The following is a 20,584-nucleotide window of genomic DNA, read 5'->3' as shown; positions in this document are numbered from 1 at the left end:
TGTTTTACAACATAAAAGCCAGAAAGTGGTAGTGGAGGATTGCTTCTTTGAGTGGAGGCCTGTGACTAGTGGTGTGCCACAGGGATCAGTGCTGGGTCCATTGTTATTTGTCGTCTGTATCAATGATCTGGATGATAATGTGGTAAATTGGATCAGCAAATTTGCTGATGATACAAAGACTGGAGGTGTAGTGGACAGTGAGGAAGGTTTTCAAAGCTTGCAGAGGGATTTGGACCAGCTGGAAAATGAGCTAAAAAGTGGCAGATGGAGTTTAATGCAGACAAATGTGAGTTATTGCACTTTGGAAGGACAAACTAAGGTAGAACATACAAGGTAAATGGTAGGACATTGAGGAGTGCAGTAGAACAGAGGGATCTGGGAAAATCAGATATGTAATTCCCTAAAAGTGGCATCACAGGCAGATAGAGTCCGAAAGAGAGCTTTGGGTACATTGGCTTTTATAAATCAAAGTATTGAGTAATAGAGTTGGAATGTAATGGTGAGGCTGAATTTGGAGTATTGTGAGCAATTTTGGTCACCAAATTACAGGAAGGATATTAATCAGGTTGAAAGAGTGCAGAGAAGGTTTACAAGGATGTTGCCGGGACTTGAGAAACTGAGTTACAGAGAAACGTTGAATAGGTTAGGACTTTATTCTGTGGAGCATAGAAGAATGAGGGGAGATTTGATAGAGGTCTATAAAATTATGATGGGTATAGATAGAGTGAGAGGCTTTTTCCACTGAGACTCGGGGAGAAAAAAACCAGAGGACATGGGTTAAGGGTGAAAGGGGAAAAGTTTGAAGGGAACATGGGGGGTGTGACTTCTTCACACAGAGATTGGTGGGAGTGTGGAATGAGCTGCCAGATGAAGTGGTAAATGCGGGCTCACTTTTAATGTTTAAGAAAAACTTAGACAGGTACATGGGTGAGAGGTATATGGAGGGATATGGTCCAGGTGTAGGTCAGTGGGACTAGGCAGAAAAATGGTTCAGCACAGCCAAGAAGGGTTGAAGAGCCTGTTTCTGTGCTGTAATGTTCTATGGTTTTAACATTGAATCACAGTGGATTTAATTTGGCTTTTTTGACACCGATCAACAGAAAAAGGACAGTTCATGTCAAACTGAAGACAGGTCTCTACAAAGTGATCTAAATTAATTACAACTATAAATCACTAAATAATTGACTGTGTATGTATTCACCCCCTCCCTTTAATATAACACACCAAATCACCACTGGTGCAGCCATTTGGTTTTAGAAGTCACATAATTAACTAAATGGAGATCTGTTTTTGGAGACCTGTGTACAGTCAAGGTGCTTCAATTGATTGTAGTAAAAAATATACCTGTGTATGGAATATTCAACTGCTGGTGAGTCAGTATCCTGGCAAAAACTACACCAAGACAACAAAAAAAAAATTCCAAACAACTCCACGAGAAGGTTATTGAAAAGCACAAGTCAGGAGACGGATAAAGAAAATTTCCAAGTCACTGAATTTCCCTTGGAGTACAGTTAAATCAATCATCAAAAAATGGAAAGAATATGGCATAGCTGTAAATCTGCCTTGAGCAGGCCATCCTCAAAAACTGAGCGACTGTGCAAGGATGTTTGAGGGAGACCACCAAGAGATCTATGATAACTCAGAGGAGTTACAAGCTTCAGTGGCTGAGATGGGAGAGACCGCGCATACAACAACTGTTGCCCGGGTGCTTCACCAGTCGCAGCTTTATGGGAAAATGGCAAAGAGAAACTCACTGTTGAAAAAAACTCACAGGAAATCTCAGCTGGAGTTTGCCAGAGGCACATGGGAGACTCTAAAGTCAGCTGGAAGAAGGTTCTATTGTCTGATTAAACCAAAATTGCGCTTTTTGGTCATCAGACTAAACGCTATGTTTGGCATAAGCCAAGCACCGCACATCATCAAAAACTCACCGTCCCTACCGTGAAGCATAGTGGTGGCTGCATCATGCTGTGGGAATGCTTCACTGCAGCAGGCCCTGAAAGGCTTGTGAAGGTAGAGGGTAAAATTAATGCAGCAAAATACAGGGAAATCCTGGAGGAAAACCTGATGCAGTCTACAAGAGAACTATGACTTGAGAGATGATTTGTTTTCCAACAAGACAATGACCCCTAGCATAAAGCCAAAGCTACAGAGGAATGGCTTAAAAACAAAAAAGTTAATGTCCGAGAGTGGTCAAGTCAAGACCTCAATCCAATTGAGAATTTGTGGCTGAACTTGAAAAGGGCTGTTCAATCACAATCCCCATGGAATCTGACAGAGTTTAAGCAGTTTTGTAAAGAAGAATGGGGAATAATTGCAATGTCTAGATATGTAAAGCTGATAAGAGACCTATCCACACAGACTCAAGGCTGTAATTGCTGTCAAAGGTACATCTACTAAATAGTGACTTAAGCAATTTTGTGCTTTATATTTGTAATTAATATAGATCACTTTGTACAGATCTTTTTTCACTTTGACACAAAAGAGTCTTTTTCTGTTGATCAGTGTGAAAAAAAAACAAAATTAAATCCACTGTGATTCAATGTTGTAAAACAATAAAACATGAAAACTTCCGGAGGTGAGCAGGTGAATACTTATAGGCGCTGTACATATGATAAATAAATGGATCTGAATCTAGTAGCAAAAGCAAATTCTTCATTTGGCAATAAAGGAAAATTCTTTCTGATCATTAAAAGCTATAAATGGGGTTTAAAGATACAATCTCAACATCTGAAGCTTCATCTAGCTTGGTTCTTTTTGTTACTCTAAACATCTCCACAAATTGAACACCGGAGATTCTGCAGATGCTGGAAATCCAGAGTAACATGTACATTATGCTGGAGGAGCACAGCAGGTTGGGCAGTATCAATGGAGAGGAATAAACAGTCGACCCTTCAGCCTGACACTCAGGACCCAGTGAAGGGTCTTGGCCAGAAATGCTGACTGTTTATTTCACTCTATAGATGCTGCCTAACCCGGTGAGTTCCCCCAGTGTTCTACGAGAAGGAACTATTTAATTTTCTGCAATTTTGCTTTTGAATTTAATTTTATGTTCCTGAAAAATAATATTTTCTAGTATAAAAACTTAAGAAAACACCAATACTTAAAGGCGGAAAGTGGATATTATACAAAAAGTTTTAAAATCATAGTTGCAAACTACTCAATTTGCTTCAGTGACTGGAATTCACCGGGAGGTAAGCGGATTTGTGCACTGATACTTTGTTCATTTAACTAAGCTATTTGCTTATCAGGTATTTGCTTAAGGGGTCCATTGTAATTGCAAAGGGCAACATTAAAGCCATGTGGCTTTGCATGCACAGTTGCTTTAAAGTTAATTAGGCTGCTGCAGAATAGCCCTGCCATGTCAGTGGGAGAGATTTTTTTTATAAAACAGCTACTGGGCCAAAAGCCAATAGAGGAGAATCTCTTCAACAAAGTAGCTCTCTGATCATTAAGAGCTATAAATGGGGTTTAAAAGGTATAATCCCAACCTCTCAACATTTTACACACACACTCAACATTTTAGGAACAGTTTCTTCCCCCTGCACCATCAGATTTCTGAACAGACAATGAATCCATGAACACTACCTCACTACTTTTGCTCTTTCTTTGCACTACCTATTTAAATAAATTTTTATATATTTATAATATATTTTATGTATTACACTGCTGCTGCAAAACAACAATTTTCTTGACACGTGTCAGTGATATTAAATCTGCTCCTGATTCTGAGGTAACTTCACTCACCTCAACAATGAACTGTTCGTCAACCTATGGACTAATTTTCAAAGACACTATAACTCATACTCTCAGTATTAATTATAACTTTTTTAAATTTGTTTTTATTTGTGTAGTTTGCCCTTTGCATATTGGTTGGTTGTCATTGATTCTATTGTATTTCTTTGTTCCACTGTGAATGCCTGCAAAGAAATTAATCTCAGGGTAGTATATGGTGACATATACGTATTTTAATAACAAATTTACTTTGAACTCTTCAGTTTCATTTAACTTGGTTCTTTTTGTCCTTGAAACATCACTGTGGAGCAGCAAATCATAAACACAAGAGATTCTGCAGAAGCTGGAAATCCAGAGTAACACACACAAAATGCTGGAGGGACTCAGCAAGTCAGGCAACATCTATGGAGAGGAATAAGAGTTGGTATTTCCAGCTGAAACCCTTCATCAGAACTAGAAAGGAAGGGGGAAGAAGCCAGAATAAGAAGGTGGAGATAGAGGGAGGAGTACAAGCTGAAGAGAGCTAGATTGTTGCGGGCAATGCCTAAACAATTCAGGAAATATCAATACACCATTAACAGCAGACAAGTCTTCTGATGATAAATGAGCTTAAACACTACTCACCTCTCCATGTCCCCTCCCTCCTGACTTTCCAAACAAAAATCAAATTATTAAAACTGGGATGTTCTTCACAAAAGCTGCACTGACGTGAAACGTCCACTGTCCATTTCTCTCCAGTGATGCCGTCTGACCCGCTTTGTTCCTAAAGGCTGATTTATACTTGTGCGTACGGGTTACGCTGCAGTCCTGATTTTCACTTCTGCGTCACTCTATGCCGTAGCGAGCATGCATTGGTGTGCGCCAAAACACTATTTGGCGGTGGTGTTTCTATGCCACTGTGTTGAGGTTCTTCATGAGAGACATGGACAAGGAAATGCATTTCAAACATTTCTGCATGTCGGCAGGTGGATTTGACGATTTGGTTCATCTATTTTGCATCAGTGTACAGACGTGGCAAAGAAGCAACCGGAAATGCGTAGGAGTAAATGTGATGCTACCAAGCAGACCAATCACAGTTGTTGCAGTCTGCGTCGCCACGACGCGAGTTACTTTTTTGGGAAGGTGCACATCACCTTACAGCATAGGGTACGCGGTACCTATGGCATAGATGTGACGCACAAGTATAAATCAGCCTTAAGAGCTTTGTTTACAATTTCCTGTTACTGCATCAATCCAACCTATCAGAATGAATCTGGCACAAGGATCGCTAGGCTTTTAGCTGATGTACATCCCTTTGTTACTATTGTAGCATTCTTGCTGCATTTTGTGCTGCACATTAATGTGCATTATTCTAGTTTAATTGGGAATATAATTTAAGAAGATTTCATTAGCAGCAGGTCACAAGGACAGCACAGATGGTTGAAATATTTCATTAACCTCCAGTGTCCTGGGGAGTAAAACAGCTTCTTCCTTCTGCCTGCCTTTGATAATAGTCAAAGTAAATTTAGTAAATCTTGAGAGTCACTTTCTTGCAGGCCTTTACAGAAAAATAAAATATACAAAACTATACATAAACAAAGACTAACAAACAATTGTGCAGATAAAAAAATACTGAGAACAAGAGTTGTAAAGAGTCCTTGAAAGTGAGTTCTAGAGTATTAACTGTTCCTGAACCTGGTGGTGTGGTACCTCCTACCTGATGGTAGTAGCAAGGTCTGGATGGTGGGGCCCTTGATAATGGATGCTGCTTTCTTGTGGCAGCGCTCCTTGTAAATGTGCTCAATGGTGAGGAGGGCTTTACCTGTGATGGACTGGGCTGTATCTACCACTTTCTTAATAGCCATTCCTGGCTATTAGTGTTTCCAAACCAGGACTGGGCTGTATCTACCACTTTCTTAATAGCCATTCCTGGCTATTAGTGTTTCCAAACCAGGCCATGATGCAACCACTCAACACCCATTATTGCTGATTTTGTTCTGTTCTGAAGAAGCGCCAATATACTGTCACATTTTACATTGGGAAGTAAAGTTGGGAGGCTCCTTTACACAGAGACACAAGGGTTCAATGAACTCCTGTGCCTTAATTCTATTTCTGTGATTCTATCCCTTCTGCACTCCAGAGTCATTTATTAAAATTGGTTCCAAAGGAACTAAACTGTACAGTGCTAATTCAAGCAGTTGAATAAATGTGAAAAGAGTGTTTCAACACTGCCAAACAGTCAAGTGACTGGGCAGTAAACAGCAATAATCATGATGCTATAAAGGCAGTATTTTCCTTATGCTGTACTGTCTTCACGGAAAGATTACACCAAAATCCCATTCCTTCATTCATAAAAACTATACTAAAATTATCTTCCATATAAAAGTTACAGTATTTTTATTCTTTTAAATATAAAGATTAGCTTTATTTGCCACATATACACTGAAACACAGTAAAATATGTATTTTGCATCAATGACCAACACAGTGTGCTGGGGCAGCCTGCAAGAGTCACCATGCTTCTGGAGTTAATGTAGAATGCCCAGAAAGTATTTACTAACGCTAACCAGTACGTCTTTGGAACATGAGAGGAAACCATAGCACGCGGAGAAAACCCACGCGGGCAGGGAAAGAATATATAAACTACTTGCAAACAGTAGTGGGAACTGAACCCCAATCTTGAACCCCAAACTCACTGGAATTTATAAGATTGAGGGGGGATCTTATTGAAACGTATAAAATTCTAAAGGGATTGGACAGGCTAGATGCCGGAAGATTGTTTCCGATGTTGGGGAAGTCCAGAACAAGGGGTCACAGTTTAAAGATAAAGGAGAAGCCTTTTAGGACCGAGATGAGGAAAACTTCTTCACACAGAGAGTGCTGAATCTGTGGAATTCTCTGCCACAGGAAACAGTTGAGGCCGGTTCATTGGCTATATTTAAGAGGAAGTTAGATATGGCCTTTGTGGCTAAAGGGATCAGGGGGCATGGAGAGAAAGCAGGTACAGGGTTCTGAGTTGGATGATCAGCCATGATCATACTGAATGGCGGTGCAGGCTCGAAGGGCTGAATGGCCTACTCCTGCACCTATTTTCTATGTTTCTATGTTCAAATCAATCGCTGGCACTGTAAAGTGTTACACTAATACTACAGAACTGTGCCACACTTTTGCTTCTGATTAATACTTATTAATCATACATGCATTTTGGATTGCATTAAAGTTTACTGCAATGTTTCAGTACTATGCTTAATCCACACTGAAGTCAAAGCAAATCAAGTCTTTCCTCTAATCCTTAAATTATATTTTATTCATGCATCAACAATGCAATGCCCAAAGGAGAAATAAATCCAGTCTATTTTGTAGAATGTCTTCAGTCAAAACAAGAAATGTCTACGACAATAGTTTTTTTTATAAAGTCAATTATATTTAAATGCCCACCAGTGGAATTTTGTATATGCCAATGAGACAGCTACACATACAGCTCGACGTGTGAAATAATCTGGCTTTAAAATTCTTCAATTCTTTTTAAATTTAAGTGATACCATGCCAATAACCCATTTTGCTCCTCTCTCCAGTTTTAGTGCCCTTGAATCAAATAAAAGGAAAATTTGAAATGAAAATAAAAACACAGGACCTGGATATCTGCAACAGAAAATGCTTGAATGTATGGGGAGGAACGTCGGAGGTAGTTTATTTTGTTTTACGCGCACGCACGCACACACACACACACACGCACACACACACGCACACACACGCACACACACACAGAGAGTTAAATGTGCGGAATGCGCTGTCAGGGGTCATGCTAGAAGAAGATACATTAGGGACATTTAAGAGACTCTTAGGTAGACTCCTGGATGAAAGAAAAATGGAGGGCTAGGTATCTTGGAGCAGGTTAAAGGTCGACAACATCATGGGCAATACTGTGCTGTTATGTTCTATGTTCTCTTTTCATGGCCTACTGTGTGCATCCAGCATCTTCAGTTTTAGTAAGAGTCTTTAAGAAGGCTAGGAATCTGCAAGCCTACATTTTCATAAGAACAAAAGGTTGTTATGAAAATGTAATCTAGCAAGAAACCCAACGGGTTGCACTCTCACAAATCAGTTGGCTGTGGGTTCATATTTCTTTTATTAACTCAAGCGTCAACTCCAGACAAGACACACCAATGCAGCATTGTAGGAGGGATGTAAAATCCCAACTACCATGATCTGGATAAGATCTTGTATCCCTTCAATTGAATGTAAATAATCCTATGGCTCAACTCTAAGTTCTTTTGTTCTTTTAAATTTAGAGACACAGGGGTAACAGGCCCCTCTGGCCCAACGAGCCTGCACCACCCAATTATCCCCATATGGCAAATTAACCTATAACACATATGCCTTTGGAACGTGGGAGGAAACCGGAGCACCCAGAGGAAACCCATACGGTCATGGGGAGAATGAACGAAGTCCTTAAGACAGCAGCAGAATTGAACCCGGATCATTGTCATTGTAATAACATTATGGGAACCGCTACGCTACTTAGCGGTTGTTCTGACGAATCTCTGTCCCTCACTCAACATTATAAAACTCAACATATTATCTGGTCATTACCATGCTACTATTTGCCATCCACAAAGTAGCTACTACTTTTCACCATCCTCTACTACATCAATTTCACTCGACAGCACTTTTGGACACTGTAAAAATGCTGAAATACTCCTTTATCTATGCTAGTGTGCTAATTCATACATTATGCATAGTCTAAAGTTGAAACGTACAACGTAGATCTGAATTTCAAATAGATTTAAATTGTAAACTATACTGTGAAGCAGCAAAGCTGCTCACAATACGCACTGTGCACTTAGTTGAACGGGATTTGCTCAATATACCCAGCCGCTTAGCTTTGACAACATCAGACTACACGAGCGCCGGCAGAACAAAGTAACATGTGCAACTCAACTGTTCTTTTGGTAGATCCGTGTAGGAGGGCAGTGTTAAAAATGCACAGGAGTTGGCTGCAAGCCAAAACTGTCTGCAGCCAGAGAGAATAAAGCAGCAAACACAGCGGCGACCATTTGACTTTGCAACTGTGAGCCTTCAACTTTGGAGGTGGCAGATCAATAAAAACAACTTGAATTCAGAAAACAATCCTGTGGTAAAATGTTTTACAGGTGCAATGAAATCAAAACCTTTCCCCGTGACGGTGTTGCTTTTCTCTTAGAGACGTTTTTTTTTGGATAAGGTTCACCTGCTTCTTACAATCTGAAGTACAGTTGGCAGCAAACATAACTATTAACTGCCAGGTGGTAGAACTGTATCATCCATTACTGGGGATCTGGCCACAGTACAGTTTGGCTTCCAAGTGAACCTACAGCTAAGAAAATTGCAGGCCATAATGGACAAGAAGTGCAAAAGGAGATAAAGTTGAGATAGAAGACAAAAGGGAGGGCAAAGATGCAAAACAGAAGAATAGGATATGAAAAACAGAAATTAACAGAAAACATAAAACACTTCGGCTCAGAACACACCCTTAAGCCCACGATGAAACAAAACAGGCAGAGGGACAGGTAGTGCTGAAGAAGCAAGGAGTTTGCAGAAAGATTTAAACATTAAAACAATCTTGAAACTTGAAGTTAGCCAAGATTGAATGGCAGAACACATACAATGGGCCAACTGTCCAAACTCTGCTTCTGCACTCAGTGGCCACTTTATTAGGTACACCTGTGCACTTGTTTGTTAATGCAAATATTTAATCAGCCAATCATGTGGCAGCAACTCAATACAGAAAAGCATGCAGACATGATCAAGAGGTTCGGCTGTTATTCAGACCAAACATCAGAATGGGGAAGAATTGGCTTTGATCGTGGAAAGGTTGTCAATGATTTGACTATCTCAATAACTGGTCTCCTGGGATTTTCATGCACAACAACTCTAGAGTTTGCGGAGAACGGTGCGAACAACAATAAGCATCCAGTGAGCGGCAGTTCTGTGGCAAAAATGCCTCGTTAATGAGAGGTCAGAGAAAAATGGCTAGACTGGCTTAAGCTGACAGGAAGGAGACAATAACGCAAATAACCACACATTACAACAGCAGTGTGCAGAAGAGCATCTCTGAATGCACAACTTGTTGACCTTGAAGTGGATGGCTACAGCAGCAGAAGGCTACGAACATACACTCAGTAACCACTTTACTAGATACAGCATGTCTTCTGGTCTTATGGTCTTTTTAGATATTAAAAATGCCTTTACCTCAAACAATTTCTGAAAACCAGACGGACAAATGCAGAAATCCTACATGTCAATTTGCTTTTGTGATGAGAAAAGTTAACACTGTATGTAAATAGATAAAAGGAGCAAATATTAGAAGCAGAAGCTTACCTGACTCCTGTCCTTGTCTACTTTCTTGAAGCATTTATTCAAAGACAAATTGTGTCTAACAGAGTTTTTCCACCCAGTTGGAGCATTTACAAAATATGGGAAATGTTCTAGGATCCAGTTGTATATATCCTTAACAGGCAGGCGTTTGCTGGGCGAGTCCTCAATAGCCATAAATATCAGGCAGCTGAAGGAATAAGGTGGTTTGCAATTGGGGTTCTGCTTAGCGTCATAGGGCTGGTCAGAATGAGCAGGGGAGGGAGGAGTATCCTCGTCAATGTCCTGAACAGGACTGACACTACGCAGTCCGGTGTCACCAAAACTTTTGAGGAGGTTCTTGCTCTCATGTAGCCAGTTCAGGTTTGTTAGCTCTTCATCCTCCATGGCCACCTTCTCCAAACAGATGGCGGGCAAACAACTGCTTGCTAAGTCCAACTCTTCAACCTCCTGCAGCGCCTTGGTCAGTGAACTCCCTGGGTAACACTGGCTCAGTCCACTCGAAACACTAATCCCCGAGCCTTCTGGCTTCTTGCTGGGAGGCATGACTGGACCCATTTAGACCGAGGTTCCTAATGGGAGCAAAGCAAAAAAGTTAGGCCAGATGCGTACATCATCAGCTAAGTGATTTCTCCCCCACCTCCCTTCTATGCCAATGAGCTGAAATAACTTTAGCTACAAATGGAACTTCAAATCCCTTGAGCCTCTAAGCAGGAAAATTATATCATGGCTGACAGTAAAGTAATTTAGCTGCAGAGTTGCTATAGCAACTCGCTACTCTGTTTGTACTTAATTTGCTTATTGCTAGTCTAGTCCCGCTGGGGCTCGACTAGCACCATACCTCTGAAACAAACTTGTAGCAGAACATTTGAACACACAGTCGAGGCTGAAGGAAATATAATATGGGGCAGCAAAAGGAAAATAAAAACAATGCAATTAAATAATACTGAAGGGAGAAAATTTTTCCTTCAGCAATTTTACACGGCTAAATTTTACTTGCTATTTGGAAGGGGCTAGATAACAGGCTTGTTTGGGTTGATGTTCTAAACATACTCCAATGAATTTTACTATTTGGCCAAGAAGCAAAAAGAAAATAAAGATTAGCTTTATATGCCACATGCACAATGAGATATACAGTGAAATGCACAATTTGTGTCAGATCAAATCGGCGAGGGTTATGCTGGGAGCAGTCCACAAGTGTTGCCACATTTCTGGTGCCAACATTGCATGTCCACAACTCACTAACCCTAAGCAGTATGTCTGTGGAATGTAGGAGGAAATCAGAGCACCTGGAGGAAACCCCACACTGTCACAGGAAAAATGTACATACTCCTTACAAACAGCTGCGGGAAACGAACTTTGACCAGTAATAATTGGTGCTAGAAAGCAATTGCACTAACTCTTACGTTACCATGCCATCCACAACAATCAAATAACGATGATGAAGCCATAACATCACAAATATCTGATAAAAGTCATAAAATCCTTAGATCAAATGTAGCTCTTTTGATCAGTGAGAAGCCAACATAAATCCCAGATTCTATGATCAAACACGAGGAAATCTGCAGACGCTGGAAATTCAAACAACAAGATGCTGCCTGGCCTGCTGTGTTCCACCAGCATTTTGTGTGTGTTCTATGATCAATCTAATTTCATCCAGCATTATAAAAACAACCCTGGATCTGTCCTCAGTGGCCCAGCTTCAAGTGTAATAACTATTTGCAAAGGAGCAACAAGATCTGCCGCAGACATAATAGTTTTGAAACAACACACAAGATGCAGGAGGAACTCAACAAATCAAATAGCATCTATGGAAGAAAATGGACAGTGTTAGCTTTGGGTTGAGACCACTCTCTTGATCCAAAATGTCAACTATCCACTTCCCTTTATAGATGCCCTCTGATCCACTGAGTTTCCCCAGCATCTTGTGTGTTGCCCCAGAGTGCAGCATCTAGTCTCTTTTGTCTCTAATTGTCCAAAAGACCCTTTATGCCACAACCAATGACGATGCACTTCTGAAGAGTCTGAAGTACTGCTGGCCGTGCAGAACAGATAATCTGTGCAATAGGAGTCTGATAACCCAGGTTGTTCACTTAATCGGATTAAATTTTAAGACTAGCTTAATTTGTCATACGTACATCGAAACATACAGTGAAATACATAACTTGTGTCAACAACTAACTCAGTCCGACCATGTGCTGGGAGCAGCCTGCACAAGTGTCACCGTGCTTCCGATGCCAACATAACAGGTCCACAATTTACTAATCCTAACCTGTACATCTTTGAAATGTGGGAGGTAACCCCCAGGGTCACAGCACTGCAAAGTGTTACGCTAACCGCTATGTTACCATGTCCACCACCTGTTAAAGAATTCATGTGTAAGAGTACAAAAAAAGAAATAAATACATATATTTATTTTTATAGTAGATATATCTCTGGAGATTTTGCTCCTGTACAAAAGAAGAACTACCAAAAATTAACTACCGAAAATTTTTGAATTTTCTTCAAAATCATCACAATTTTTAAAAAGGAATGTAAAAGAGAAACAGTTCCTAGACAGCAAAGCAAATTTTTGCCACAGGAATCCATCATTCTTTTATTTCAAAATCTCTTCTGCGATGAAGTTTTCAGTTACTGGTATGTGTTATCAGCCAAGTTGTTATCTGCCAAGGAAGATTATCTATTAAGTGGGAAGTAGAAAACAAACAGTAACACTGTGTATATGTAATCTCAAAAACAACCAGCTTTCTTCCAGAAAGTCAACAATGCATTGACTGGTCCCATGAACAAAAACAGATAGCAAGATTCTGCTCCTAGCAAAATAGAAGACTTTTCCAGATACTAGGAACCAGAACCATTGGGTATTTAGCCATGTGGGCATAGAGTCGAACACTGCAACTTAAATTAAACGTATTTATTTCTCTGCATTCACTTCAACGTACCCTGACAGATGGTCCTTGTCCATAGGCTGAAACATTCATCTCTCTACCACTCTACTGCTGGCAGTGGACATATTCTACAAAATTAACTGTGGTTAATCACCAAGACTATTTTAGAAGCATCTCCTAAACACAAACAAAATGCCGGAGGAACTCAGCAGGCCAGGCAGTATCCATGGATAAAAGTACAGCTGACTTTTCAGGCTGAAACCCCTTGGCAGGATTGGAGAGAAAAGTCTGAGGAGTAGATTTAAAAGGTGGGAGGGGAGAGAGTAACTCAAGGTGATAGGTGAAACTTGGAGAGGGAGGGATGAAGTTAAGAGCTGGGAAGTTGATTGGTGAAAGAGACAGAAGGCCATGGAAGAAAGAAAAATGGGGAGGAGCACCAGAAGGACATGGTAGGTGGGCAAGGAGATAAGGTGAGAGAGGGAAAAGGGGATGGGAAATAGTGAAGGAGGGGAATGGAGGGCATTACCGGAAGTTTGAGAAATCAATGTTCATGCCATCAGGCTGGAGGTTACCTAGATGGAATATAAGGTGTTGTTCCTCCGACCTACGTGTGGCCTCATCGCGACAGTGGAGGAGGCTGTGGATAGACAAATTGGAAAGGGAATGGGAAGTGGAATTAAAATGGGTGGCCACTGGGAGATCATGTATTTTCTGGCAGACAGAGCATAGGTGCTCAGCAAAGCAGTCTCCCAATCTGCATCAGGTCTCACCGATATATAGGAGGAAACACCAGGAGCACCGAACACAAAACACAAATCTTTGACCACTGGGGAAGACAGGGCAATGTCATTAGCTGTACATCCACTTCCAAATGCACATCACTCTCACAGAGTTATATCACCATTTGACTTTAAATCCTTAAAACTCTTCACCAAGCAGTACAGTGAACATCTTCATCAGGCCCACAGTATTCCAAAAGATTTCAACAATGCCTAGATTCCAAAGCTATAAATAAAAAAAAAGTTCAGGCTATATCATGGCTTGGCAACAGCTCTGCCCATGACTGCAAGAAATCACACAGAGTTATGGACACAGATCAGCACATTTCAGACCAGCCTTCCCTCTGTAGACTCTGTCTATACTTCTCACTGCAGCCAGCAGAATTAAAGATCCCACCCACCCTGGACATTCTCTCAGGCAGAAGATACAAAAGCCTCCATCCAAAGAAACATCTCCATCCAAACAAGGCTGCAGGCCCAGATGGTGTCAGCCCCAGGGTCCTCAAAGCCTGTGCCCCCCAGCTATGTCTTCAACCTGAGCCTGAGTCTCCAGAGGGTTCCTGTGATGTGGAAGACATCCTGCCTCGTTCCTATACCGAAGACGCCACGCCCCAGTGGCTCCATTGACCTCCCACATCATGAAGACCCTGGAGAGACTTGTTCTAGAGCAGCTCTGGCCTATGGTTAGGCCACACTTAGACCCCCTCCAGTTTGCCTATCAGCCCCGACTAGAAGTTGAGGATGCCATCGTCTACCTGCTGAACCGTGTCTACGCCCACCTGGGCAAGCCGGCAGGCACTGTGAGGGTCATGTTTTTTGACTTCTCCAGTGCGTTCAACACCATTCGCCCTGCTCTGCTGGGTGAGAAGCTGACAGAGATGCAGGTGGATGCTTCCCTGGTGTCATGGATTATTGATTACCTGACTGGCAGACCACAGTACGTGCGCTTGCAACACTGTGTGTCAGACAGAGTGGTAAGCAGCACTGGGGCTCCACAGGGGACTGTCCTGTCTCCCTTTCTCTTCACCATCTACACCTCGGACTTCAACTACAACACAGAGTCTTGCCACCTTCAGAAGTTTTCTGATGACTCTGCTGTAGTTGGATGCATCAGCAAGGAAGATGAGACTGAGTACAGGGCTACGGTGGGAAACTTTGTCAGATGATGTGAGCAGAATCATCTGCAGCTTAATGTGAAAAAGACTAAGGAGCTGGTGGTGGACCTGAGAAGGGCTAAGGCACCAGTGACCCCTGCTTCCATCCAAGGGGTCACTGTGGACATGGTGGAGGATTACAAATACCTGGGGATATGAATGGACAATAAACTGGACTGGTAAAAGAACACTGAGGTTATCTACAAGAAGGGTCAGAGCCGTCTCTAGTTCCTGAGGAGACTGAGGTCCTTTAACATCTGCCAGACAATGCTGAAGATGTTCTACGAGGCTGTGGTGGCCAGTGCCATAATGTTTGCTGTTGTGTGCTGGGGCAGCAGGCTGAGGGTAGCAGACACCAACAGAATCAACAAACTCATTCATAAGGCCAGTGATGTTGTGGGGGTGGAACTGGACTCTCTGACGGTGGTGTCTGAAAAGAGGATGCTGTCCAAGTTGCATGCCACCTTGGACAATGACTCCCATCCACTCCACAATGTACTGGCTCAGCACAGGAGTACATTCAACCAGAGACTCATTCCACTGAGATGTAACACTGAGCGTCATAGGAAAACATTCCTACCTGTGGCCATCAAACTTTACAACTCCTCCCTCAGAGTGTCAGACACCCTGAGCCAATAGGCTGGTCCTGGACTTATTTCCACTTGGCATGATTAACTTATTATTATTTGATTATTTATGGTTTTATATTGTTATATTTCTTCACTATTCTTGGTTGGTGCAGCTGTAACAAAACCCAATTTCCCTTGGGATCAATAAGGTATGTCCATCTGTCTGAAAGAATGTATCACCAAGCACAAACACAGCTTATACCTCATTGTTATTAGACTACTGAATGGATTTCTTGTATGGTTAGACTCTTACTTCCAAGTCCTTCATGTCAACAAGGCCCTTCCACCTTGCCTACCTACACTGCACTCTCTCTGTAACTGTAACACTATATTCTGCATTCTGAGCAACACACCCAACATGCTGGAAGAACTTAGCAAGTCTGGCAGCATCCATGGAGAGAAGTAAGCAATCAACATTTTGTGTTGAAACCCTTCATCAGGACTGGAAAGGAAGGGGGACAGATGTCAGACTATGAAGGTGGTGAGGAGAAGGCATATAAACTGCAGGGGGCAGGTGATAGGTGAGACCCCTTCCTCTCAGGTCCCATGAAAGGTTTCGGTCCAAAATGTCGACTGTTTAATCCCCTCTAAAGATAGTACCAAAGCTGTTTCCACAAGATGACTGTAAGGACAATGTCGGTAACCTCTCCCAAGCCAGTACACCGAGAGCACTGAGGAACAATTTCCAAACTCAGTTATGGGAATACCAGGTGGACAGAGTAAAAAGGTTCACAGATAGATTCAAAACCTCTTTAAAACTGAATTAATCCAGCATCTCCATTGCATCCTGTGAATCTTGGGGGACTGTTGAAAGTGAAGTAGGTGCACTTAGGAATGAATTGAGAGCCTCAGGGCAATGTACTGGAAGCACACGGAGACCCGATGTAAGTGAATATAACCTCACAAACTATCCAAACATTGCCTTGTTGGCTATCACTTGCCCCATCCATGCCTGCCCCACTTGGCTTTGTTAGCCATCTCAGAACACACCAAATTAGAATGGAAATAGAAGATTGTTGATTCCAGAGGACTGCCTGGCAGCGAAGTGGTAGTAGTTCTGAACTACACACCCAATACATCAGCTAGTGCATCACCATCAATTATCCGGATGTTCAGTTCTGGTCATCTCATTATAGGATGGATGTGGAAACTTCAGAGAGGATGCAGAGGAGATTTACCATGATGTTGCCTGGATTACAGAACCTGATTTATGAGGATAGGCTGAGTGAGCTAGGGGTTTCCTCTTTGAAGTAAAGGAAGATCGTCAGAGGTGTACGAGGTGATAAGAGGCATAGATCAGGTGTACAGCCAGAACCTTTTCCCCCAGGGCAGAATGGATAACACCAGAGGGTCTAATTTTGAGGTGATCGGAGGAACGTATCAGGGAGATGTCAAATGTGAGTTTTTTTATGCAAAGAGTGGAAGGCACGTGGAATGCCCTGTCATGGGTGGTGGTGCAGGCAGATACAGTGGGGCGTTTAAGAAACAGTTAGATGGGCACATGGTGACTGAGGGCTACATAAGAGGGAAGAGTTAGATTGATCTTAGAGTAGGTTAAAAGGTCATCATGGCTGAAGGGCCTTTACTGTGCTGTTATGTTCAACATTCTTAATTAAAATGGGCAGAAGTGCACAGCAGACACAGTCTCTTATTTACAAGCAATCTACCGAATAGTAATGCACAAGAGAAGTTGCATTGCTGTCACCTTACTTCAGAAGGGTGCCAAATCAAATACAGATCAAGTCCCGGGTACGATCTATAGTAAATACTCCATTAGAAAATCGTTTTTAATTTGTATATTAAACTGCCTTACTTAGCTGCCATGTCAGGAGGATGTTAAAATACCCAAGACACTATGCAAACAAGAGCACACGACTTTTCCAAGCTATAATACATTCCTCAAGCTGCACGACAAACATTTACTCATTCTCTTATCAAAACCTGTGAAGCAATTTGGAATCCACTTTCAACACATCAAAAGGTTTTAACAGTTATATATAAAAAACACTAGAAGATATCACGAGATTATGAAAGGCACCACTTATAAACCATCCTCAATTCCTTAAATTGCATTTATCAGTTAAGTTGGAAAATACACAAAAATCATTCAATATGGTAACCTTCACAATATAGTAATGACTGGCATCAAACATACTTAAGACCAACAAGAATTAATAAGTGGAGAGAGGAAGGGGAATGTGTTATTGAGTGCGTGAGTGTGAGTGAGTAAGAGAAATATAGAATAGGGGAGGGAGGGGCATGGACAGAGGGAGAGTTTAGAGCAGGAATTGAACTGAATTGACTTTATTACTTACATGCTTCAAATACACGAAGGGTAAAAATCTTCACGTTATGTCTCTGTTCTAATGTTCAATTATAGAAACTTATGATAAATAGTATGTACAACAGGACAGTCAATATAACATAGAAATACAGTAGGGTCAGCATGAATTAAGCAGTCTGATGGCCTGGTGGAAGAAGCTGTCCTGGAGCCTGTTGGTCCTGGCTTTTATGCTGCGGTACCGTTTCCCAGATGGTAGCAGCTGGAACAATTTGTGGTTGGGGTGACTCCGGTCCTTCAGGCCCTTTTTACACACCTGTCTTTGCAAATGTCCTGAATAGAGGGAAGTTCACATCTACAGATGTGCTGGGCTGTGCGCACCACTCTCTGTAGAGTCCTGTGATTGAGGGACTCAAAAATCTAGGTCTGTCATTTGTTAAAACAAATTTGTTAAATACAGTACATTCGTACACTGGACTTTTAAATTTAACTATACTGTTGGAGCTCAATTGCTTGTAGGAGGTGTCCATAAGATGCCAACCTATAACATGGGTGCTGCCTATAAATGCAAGTCCATTTTTAATATATTTCTGAGAAGTGAGAATTGTTTTCTAAGCAAATATTTACTTTTCACCTATCGTTGCCAATGACAACTGAGAACTTCATTTTCAGGGAGTAGTTAGGAGCCAAATGCAGATCTGGAGATATAATAAAGGTTAGGCTGGTAAAAAATAACATATTTCCTTCCCCAAAGGACAGTAAAAAAACTAGTTAGTTCTTAAAGAACAGTCCAGTAGCTTCAATGTCACCATTACCAATGCTAGCTTTTATTCCAATTTATTTAACTGAATTTAAATTCACAAGTTACCATAGTTACCAGTGACCCTGTGATCTCTGTCTCAGAGGCCAATGTCAGGCTGTTTTTCAGGAGGGTGAACCCTTGCAAGGTGGCAGGCCCAGATGAAATACCTAGTAAAGCTCTCAAAACTTGTGCCAGCCAACTGGCAGGAGTATCCAAGGACAGTTTCAACCTCTCACTGCTATGGTCAGAAGTTCCCACCTGCTTCAAAAGGGCAACAATTATACCAGTGCCCATGAGGAGCACTGAAAACTGCCTTAATGACTATTGTCCAGTGTTACTCACATCCACTGTGATGAGGTTGGTCGTGGCTAGAATCAACTCCTGCCTCAGCAAGGACCTGGACCCATTGCAATATGACTACCATAATCGATGTCGGATACATTCTTGATGCCTCTTCACATGACCTTAGACCACCTGGACAATACAGCACCTACGTCAGGATGCTGTTCATTGATTATAGCTCACTGCTCAACACCATCACTCCTACAGTCCTGACTGATAAACTACAAAACCTGGGCCTCTGTACTTCCCTCTGCAATTGGATCCTCAACTTCCTAACTGGAAGACCACAATCTCTGCAGACTGGAAATATCTTCTCTTTGCTGATGATCAACACTGGCACACCTCAGGGATGTGTGCTCAGCCCACTGCTCTACTCTCTCTGTACCAATTACAGTGTGGCTAGGCATAGCTCAAATCCCATCTACAAATTTGCTGGTGATACAACCATTGTTGGCAGAACCACAGATGGAGACAAAAAGGCATCTAGGAGTGAAACATTCCAGCTAGTTGAGTAGTGTTACAGTAATAACCTTGAAAACAGTGTCAGTAAGACCAAGGAGCTAATTGTGGAATTCAGGAAGGATAAGACAAGGGAATATGAACCCTTGGATCCCTCATAGAGGAATCGGAAGTGGAGAGAGGTAGCAATTTTAAGTTCCTGGGTGTCAATATCTCTGAGGATCTAGCCTAGTCCCAATATATCGATGCAGCAATAGAACATAGTACAGGCCTTTTGTCCCACAATGCTGTGCCGACCCTTAAACCCTGCCTCCCATATATCCCCCTGTGGTGAACTACATATACCTGTCTGGACATGCCCCTCTGCTGACTGCTCCTGTGGCTCCTCCCACAGACCCCTATATAAAGGCGGTTGGAGGCACTGCTCCTCCCTCAGTCTCCAGGATGTTGTGTGGTGGTCTCTTACTGCTAATAAAAGCCTATTGTTCGCCTCCCGTCTCCGAGAGTTATTGATGGTGCATCACCCCCCCCACCTTAAATTCCTCCATATACCTGTCTAGTAGTCTCTTAAATTTCACTAATGTATCTAGTTATAAAGAAGGCAAGACAGTGGCAATACTTCTTTGGGAGTTTGAGGAGATTTGATGTGTCTGTCTCCTAAACACTTGAAAACTTCTACAGATGTATTCTGACAGGCTACATCCCTATCTGGTATGGAGGTGTGGGGGAAGTGGGGGGGGGCTACTGAACAGGATCGAAAGAAGCTACAAAAGTTGTAAAATTAGTCAGCTCCATCAGGGGTACCAGCTTCCTTAGTATGCAAAACATCTTCAAGGAGCGGTGCCTCAGAAAGGCAATGTCCATTATTAACACACAGACTTACTGTCATTGATTTACTTTTTTCCATATTTCATCATGTATTGCATTGTACTGCTGCCCCTAAGTTAACAAATTTCACGATATATGCTTGTGATATTAAACCTGATTCTAATTCTGATTCTGTAGGATTCAAGTTTCTGATGAAGGGTCTAAATGACTATCCAATTCTCTGCAGAGATGCTGCCTGGCCTGCTGAGTTCCTTGTTGCCTCAGATTCCAGCATCTGTTGTCACTTGTAACTCCTCTTTAAATTTCTGAATATTTTGTCCTGATCACTGAATTATTTTTTAAAAACTCTCTGGCG

General features: G+C 41.8%; 1 protein-coding gene across 12 annotated transcripts in view; it reads right to left on the bottom strand.

The window, feature by feature from the left end:
- foxn3 (forkhead box N3) overlaps window positions 1-20,584 on the bottom strand; it is a 378,764-nt gene that overhangs the window by 244,532 nt on the left and 113,648 nt on the right. For all 12 annotated transcript variants that reach the window (XM_059961361.1, XM_059961330.1, XM_059961343.1 and 9 more), the window contains one exon: window positions 10,074-10,639. In XM_059961361.1, the coding sequence (XP_059817344.1) occupies window positions 10,074-10,625 (552 nt within the window). In that variant the 5' untranslated portion in view covers window positions 10,626-10,639. The remainder of the gene's footprint in view (window positions 1-10,073; window positions 10,640-20,584) is intronic.

This window comes from Hypanus sabinus, chromosome 2, assembly GCF_030144855.1.
Source record: "Hypanus sabinus isolate sHypSab1 chromosome 2, sHypSab1.hap1, whole genome shotgun sequence".
In the NCBI taxonomy this organism is placed as follows: Eukaryota; Metazoa; Chordata; class Chondrichthyes; order Myliobatiformes; family Dasyatidae; genus Hypanus; species Hypanus sabinus.
This window is presented reverse-complemented; position numbering and strand designations above follow the sequence as displayed.